This window comes from Myotis brandtii, unplaced genomic scaffold, assembly GCF_000412655.1.
Source record: "Myotis brandtii unplaced genomic scaffold, ASM41265v1 scaffold16, whole genome shotgun sequence".
In the NCBI taxonomy this organism is placed as follows: Eukaryota; Metazoa; Chordata; class Mammalia; order Chiroptera; family Vespertilionidae; genus Myotis; species Myotis brandtii.
Genome location: NW_005355832.1, coordinates 698,880 through 706,819, shown reverse-complemented (window position 1 = coordinate 706,819; position 7,940 = coordinate 698,880). Strand labels below are relative to the sequence as shown.

Sequence of the window (7,940 nt, the reverse complement as noted above, 5' to 3'; positions counted from 1 at the left end):
GGCTCCCTACTTATCACGTGGTATTTTGGGAGAATTTAACAGATGCATTGCTAAAATCCTACAGTAAATTGCATTGCTACTGCTCTATAAGACTTTTATAGAGGGAAATAGTAGTTACTTTATTGGGTTCAGAAACCCAGACAGCACTTCAGTGATCACCTCTATGTTAACATTTCAGATTTGTACTAATCCATTACATGAACAAAGTGTGATAAACCCCTTCACTGGAACACTTACAGCAATAAAAAGAATCTATTGATGAACACAACAAAGTGGATGAATCTCAAAATTATTATGTTAAGTGAAAAGAGGCAGTCACAAGAAGTCTATAGACTTTATGATTCAGTTTAGAGGGTCTTTAGAGGAAAAAGCAAAAACTCTGGGATAGTAATTGGAGTACTGATTCTCAGTAGCTGGGGGTGAGGAGAGTGAATGCATTGAAAAGGAGCACGACCACACTTTTAGATAATGGTGGTGATTATATGACCCTATGAGTTTGTCAAAATTCAATAAACTATATACCTAAAAAGACTAACTGTTACCTTATGTAAATTCAAACTCAATAAAATTGTTTTAAAAATATCCCATTATAAGAAATTTGTTAAGGGACTAATTAAATGTAATTTAAAAATGTAGTTTCTCAAATCTGTCTCTTTCCCCCCACTTTAATTATAAAGGCATGTTTCTCTGTTCTATCTCACTACATCCTTTCTCATCTCCCATAATTTTTCAAGAATTACCTAACAAGGTAGTGTCTCAGAAACACATTCCTGTGTGTTTTTTTTTATCCTGAAATAGGAGTTTCCTATACTTAAAAAGTCTCAACTCTATTGACAGTTTTAAAAGAGCAAAGCATCTTAATTACCATTTAGTCTTTTATATGCAAACATAGCACTATCTTCCCCAAGCCAGGCCTATCCCTGCATTATTTCCCTTCCTCTTCCTTGAACTTTAAGGTCTACCTGCATCAGAGACTACCAAATGAAACCAAGGAAATGTTAGCCTTTGTTAACTCAATGATTCCATACATTGAAGTCCCCACTCCTTCTCCCCAAGGCTGCTGCCCCCTGGAGGTGACTCTTACCCAAATGCTAGCAGCTAATGACAGTAGTGCCCCACCTCAGCCTTGTTTGTTTTATTATTTTTGCTCTTGATTTGTGGGGATTTTTTCACTTTATTTTAGCACTCTTTATTTTTTAAGATTAGACTATTATTATGATAACAAGTTTATAGTAGGAACCCAAACCACACATTTTTAGAAACACATAGCATCCTTTTTGCCACTTACATTAAAATTTTGTAGACTTTGATGAGCACTTTTGCTGTAAGGCCACCCATTCTTCTTCCTCACTTTGATGACTGAGATCTTACTCTCATGGGTCTATTTTCTTCCCATTGTCTTCTCTCTGCTCTATTTCACATTTTTGGATGGAATGTAACTCCTTTCTCTTCAGGATTCTATTAAAGTCTCATTACTTTGGCAGGAGCACCTCTTTTTCAATGCTATTTCACATTTTTGGATGGAATGTAACTCCTTTCTCCTCAGGATTCTATTAAAGTCTTCTCATCACTTTGGCAGGAGCACTTCTTTTTCAATATCTTAATTAAGGGATCAGGAAACTAATTCCCTATTTTCAGTAACATCCAAAGAGCTTTGAAGGGCGAGTAGACTTTGATTGGCTAAAAAGAAGAAAGAGGGCAAACAAAGATGCACAACTAAGAATGACCATCATAGGTTTGAGGATGGAGAGGACATATGCCTGAGATTAGCCTTTTTAAAATAAAGTAATAGAACACGTGATCAAAAGGATAAAGGAAGGAGACCTAGGAAATGCAAATGTGTTAAGAAATCCATATAACATTTGTATCCTCTGCCATTCTTCAGCAAAAATTTTTTAAATGTGACATGAAGATGATACATTGCTAGCTGTCTCTTTCACTTGTCTCATGAGGGGCACATATAACATTTGTATCCTCTGCCATTCTTCAGCAAAATTTTTTTAAATGTGACATGAAGATGATACATTGTAGCTGTTTCTTTCACTTGTCTCATGAGGGTCAACTTTTAGATGAATTTGAATTTAGAACTTCTAGATTTTGACTACCTACTTCAAACCATCATGGCTACTATTTATCCAGGTAATATTTGCTATCTACTTAGGAAATGTTCTCTGATGTTAATCTTATGAAAATAAATGCAAATGCCAAGTATAACTGAATATTAAGTCTGTGGTTAAAAACTAATATTTTCGAAAGAAAAAAAGCAATCTCCAGTATCAAAGACTTTTAAGATTGGACTATAGTGTATTATATTACAGATGACCTTAGTTTATTTTCTGTCTAGGACTGAAAGTCAGCATTACCAGTTCTGTTTTTCTTCTATTTTTCTATATGTTCTACATTATTTCTTTTCTCCTTTTTGTATGTCACTAAGAGTGAGATATACACTTGTTTTTCTGGAGTGGTTGGGGCCAAGAGACTGTCATGATATTCCCAGAAGTTTGTTGTTGTTGTTGTTGTTTTTGATCATCCTGTGATTTCACATTTTTCTGTGCTATTCTAAAACAATGTTAGATTAATTATTTGGCTTCATAAACCTCACTGAAAGCTATTAGAACAGAGGTCATGCTTTACATTTAGTATCACCTAGGGAGGGGGCAGGCAGGTGCATGCTTTTTCAATGTGAAGGTATTGTTAAATTAAGGAAACGAACAAAATTTGCATAATGTTTTTCATGTGGAAAGATAACAGTTCAAGTAATTACTTTTCTTATGTTGAATGTTCCGCAATCACTTTATGACTTCTCTGTTGAGCTCGGTGTTCTTTCAACTTCCATAACCTTCTGTTCATGCCCTGCATTTTAAGAAAAGCACCATAAGCATGGATAATAATGAATTGAAGCTTAGGGTTGGAAAGAACCATGCAGATGTTCTAGTTAGACCATTGTCATCTTACAAGGCTAAGTAACTTCCCCCAAATCACAAATTGCCTAAGGTCAGAGCCACTGTGAAGACTTGGGACACCTGGTTCTCAGTGCAGGGCAGAGATGACAATGCAACCTGCTAATGAGCAGGTACATATTTCAGAAGCAAGAAAGGCCATCAGCCAAGAAGGACACCAGCTTAAGAATCTTTCATTATGGTGACAACTCTTCTGGACATGGAGAATTAAAGCATTTATATACACCTATCCATTTTGTACTTGATTTTTAAAAACCCTGGTCTTAGACAGGAAATTGAACACGAAGAATTAACATCTTCTGGGCCTACAAGTCTGCCCACAGAACAAAATTAGAGAAACTAAGCTGAAATTGCCAACATAATGTGATTGGGCAAAGAAAAGGACTAAAACACACCCTTAGCCCGAGAATAACATAAGTAGAGGCAATAGAGAATATTAGATTTCTCAGGCAAATTATTACTTCTCTGGCATTAGTTTCTTCATCTATAAAACAGAGATAATAATAACTACTTAGTGTTGATGCCAGGATTATGTGAGATGATACAGGATAAAGTACCCGGAATAGGGCTTTCCATATGATCAGAACTCAAATATTGGCTATTAACTTTAATGTTTAACCTAGCAAAATTAATTCTGCATATTCAGTTATAGATGAAGAAGGCAGTCATAACCAAAGAGGACATGGCAGTAGAGATGAAAATAAAACTCATCTAATGATGTAAGGATCCCTGAAGCATGAGAAAAGCACAAGAAAAGAGATAGTTTGTACCCAGGTCCAAGCATCTAGATATCGATGGGTGGTTTCCCTCAGTTCTTTGTGTGGGTGCAGCCATGCTTAATTCCTCCACCGCTCCCATCAATTCCATTTGTTGTCCAGACTCCCTGATAGATCCTAAAGCATATGGATTCTTCTCATTGTAGAAATGGAGCGGAAGTCAGTTTTCCTACTCAGTAGTGCAAGATACTGCAGCAAAGATATGCATATGCTCGAACTATGATGATGTCTTATATTACAAATTTGGTGCACATAGTTGGCCAAGCACTGACCATTCTTGTTTCTTATTAATTGGAGACCGAAGTTGTTTTCCTTTATTGAGTGTGTTAATTATGTCCTCGACATAAGGCAAACTTTGCAAGATATTCAGATGAAGGATGCTAGCAACCTGTACAGTGTAATGAGGGACATGCAGAAAATTTTACCCTCACCATTAAAGCCCCAAAGCCACTATTCTGAGTCCTTTAAATGGATTAATATAAACACAATTCCATGTTATCTCATTATTATCATCACCACTGGGGTGATATGGGTAGGCTGCATTAGACCCTAAGTCCCTCATTTTCATTGTTTTAAAATTTCACTATTTTTGTTCCTAAAGATTACATACCCTAAGAGAGGTAACTAGCTAACATGTTATAAAGGATAGTTAAAAACTTCTAAGGTTATAACAGTTAAAAACTTATAAAGTTTTAACAACCTAGGGCTTGTAAGCAGTTGATAGTTTGGTATACATAGTATAACATGCATAATATATGTCAAGCATATTTTTCAATATTATTTCAAGTATGAATAATGGAGAGCAACCTGGCAGTGTTACTTCAGAGACAGTTGACCAAGTGGACAGTCTGGATGGCTTTTATTCACAAGAAGAGTGAATACGCACTTACTTGTTCAACTAGAAATATCTGTCATGGTAGGAAGGGCTACCTATACTGAGGTTGCAATGGCGCCCTACATTTGCTTATTAGTTATGATTATTAGTTAATTAGTTAGCTGCTAAAACCCAAATGCAAGGTGGAATTTTATTTTTCTCTCACTAAAGAGACTAGAGGTGAGGGGGTCCCTTCTATGCTGCTCCATCTCCATCGCCAAGGTGACTGTCCTCATCTGCATAGCTGCATAACTATTTTGAGAGGACACAAAGGCCACTCAGTTTCCTTTGAAGCAGGTGGGAGTCTCATACAGCCCCTCATATTTTATTGTGGGAGGGTTAGTCCCTTGTTCAAATCTAGCTGCAAGGGAAGCTTGGAAATATAGTCCCCAGCTGGATGGCCACCTGCCCAGATCAAACCCTATTACTATGAAGAAGAAAAGAATGAAGTCAGAGAAACAGCCATCAGGCATACTCGACCAATTTTGATTTCTTCTTATATGATCTATGCCCAATCAAGCATGGATATCATTCTTTAAAATGAGATGATTCCCACACATAGAAAGTTGTATTTTCTGACTTTCCTGATGAGACAGAGAGTCAGAGTGATGTGTTAAATATTCAGACTTGCTAATAATTCATGCATGTCAACTCTATTAATGACAAACCTTCTTCCAAATACATTCCAAATTTCTTATGGTCAAAAGGAAGACACCGACTTGTGTTCTATCTTCCACAATGCTTGGCACCACTTAGGAATATAAAAAATGCCTATTGAATTGAATGTTCTGGATCAAATGGGGGATTTATTGTCCTATTTCATACTGTATGTTGCTCATCTCTTTCTCCTACCACTTCTCGTTTCCAGTTTGATCACTCATGGCTTTGGGACTCCAGCAATATGTGCAGCCCTAAGCACTTTCCAAACAGTCCTCAGTGAAATGCTGAACTACTTGGAAAAACACACTACCCACAAAAATGGCGGAGCGGCGGATTCTGGCCAAGGACATGCCAACTCGGAGAAAACCCCCCTGCGGAAAACTTCAGAGGCCGCCGTGAAAGAGGGCAAAACAGAAAAGACAGACTAGCTACATCAAACAACCTACTTCCAGAGAGTCTTGCTGCTGATATTTTTTCTAATATATATATCATGGAGGGTGATTACACTTCAGTGGATCAAATCTTGACTCTCCCCTGAACCTCCATAAAAAACAAAAATGGAAATGAAAAATGAAACAAAAAAGGACAAAACCACACAAAAAAGTGAAAAAAAGGAAAACAGCAGTGTAACCGTGTGATGAAATTGTCACTTTTAAAATTTCATGTTATGATAAACTCCTTTCGTGCACGTAATTTATTGTTCTGAATGATAGACATCACAGTGTTAAGCACTCCTGGACTTTGGAGAGGCAGCACATGCGTTTCACATCTGACTGATGCACTTTCTCACCCTGCTCTGTAGGAAGGGATCAGAAAGTGTGACCCAACTGGACTCCACCACCAGTGCTGACAGCTCCAGTCTTGACATAACTCCCTGTAACAAGAGTGCCTCTTTCCAATAAGTAGACCGATCTGGCAATGAATCCCTCAATAAATACTTTGGGAACTGAAAAGGGCAGTCACGAATCTTTGTCCTGTGAATTGACAGAAATTCTAAAATTTTGGTCACCCCCCGCCCCCCAGCCCACTTAACTACCAGTGCCTTGGTGGTATTTAAAAATTCCAGAAAACGCTGTCCCCCCTACGTATGCCTATTCCCACCTCACCCTAGGTCCTTCTTTATGTTTGCCCAAGAGCTAAGAAGAGAGTCAGCATAGTATTGAAGAAAGAACAAGTGTGAACGCCTCTATCCATTCTCCTCACACGCCCAACCTAACAGTTCAAGGAAACAGACTGCACTTAACGGGTCAGGGCAGGATGGATACAGTAGCTTTGCCATTCTTGGGCTCCCGCTGGAAAGCAGTAGGATTGTGATGCCTAGAAAAGCTTTGGGATAGGAGCAGCGATCTCTCCCGGAAGCCCTGCCCCTCAGAGACAGGAGAGGACCCCAGGGGGCCCCTGGAGGTCCATTGACGCGCTGGTGGCCAATGATTGTATGATTAGAGTGAGATCCCCTCCTTCTTCTACCCTTGTGCTTCTTCTACCTGCTCGATAGCCGTGTCCTAACCATTTAGAAGCACAGAAGCGTTCAGGTCTGTGTTCAATAAAAACAAAAACAGAATGATCGGAGGTGACTTTTGCTTTTAAGATGCTTCCTTTGTTTATAGCTTGTTCCTGCAGTTCATTGTCCTTTAGTCAAGACACTGAAGACAAGAGGTTCCGGGCTGCAAAGGCCAGAAACTAACTGAATGATAGTTAGGACCATTTAAACCTGAAAGTGTCAAGAAACCTGACTGGTACCACATTGTTCTAAACTTTCTACTGTTAACATTTTCCAACTTCTAAGCAAATCAATATATAGGTCATCATCTATGAAAAAAAAATAGTTTAATAATGTGTGGACACACCTGACACCAAGTGTAGCATGAAGATATTATCCTCTTGTTAACGTGTTTCAATTACTTTCACTAAGTGTCTGCCATAATATAACCCCACGGGGAAGATTAGTATTATTTTTAATTGGAAGGAAATTAATTGCTCAAGATTTTTTATGTAGAGATCAAAAAATATTTTTATCTAATAATAATTCTTAAAATTATTTGACCTTTATCTTCAATCATGTACAGAAAAGGGGAACCATACCAATAAAAATCTAAATTTTCCAGACTAAATTCAATTAACAGGAGACACTACTAAGGAATTCTATATTAAAGGGGTTTTATAGTTAGTAGAAAAGCTTACAATAAAGAAATGAATTGTGGGTTCATGTTCATCTAGATCCATTTTTAAAATTTTACCATTATTTAAGACTTTAAAATTTTTTTAAATAAAATAGAATAAAGCTAAGATTCTGCAGTTCCAAATTTCATCACAAAATAAATTATTCCATTTTTCATGACATTTTCCATATTGTAATATATACACAAAAATGATGACTATTTCAGTTTTATAAGTAGTAGAAAAGCTATATACAGGTAATGTGGACCACTAATATTTCCTTAATAAAATTTCCACATTAATTTTCTTTTATTCCTTTTATTATTAACAATACATATGTATTTAATATGGCATTTTGATATGCATATCTGCTACGGACTTAATGTAGTTATATACCATGTAAAATGTTCACCAATAATCAGATGAAAAGTTAGATCTGGCTTATAGTACCAGCTTATTTCTCCACCCATAGTTGTTACTAGTTGGGGTTCTTAACACCTCAATGGGGTATTT

General features: G+C 37.1%; 1 protein-coding gene across 1 annotated transcript in view; it reads left to right on the top strand.

Moving 5' to 3' along the window:
* TFAP2D (transcription factor AP-2 delta (activating enhancer binding protein 2 delta)) overlaps positions 1 to 6,762 on the top strand; it is a 57,040-nt gene extending 50,278 nt beyond the window's left edge. The window contains exon 8 of the mRNA XM_005862062.2: positions 5,479 to 6,762. Within this exon, the coding sequence (XP_005862124.1) occupies positions 5,479 to 5,698 (220 nt within the window). The 3' untranslated portion in view covers positions 5,699 to 6,762. The remainder of the gene's footprint in view (positions 1 to 5,478) is intronic.
* Positions 6,763 to 7,940: the final 1,178 nt, after the last annotated feature.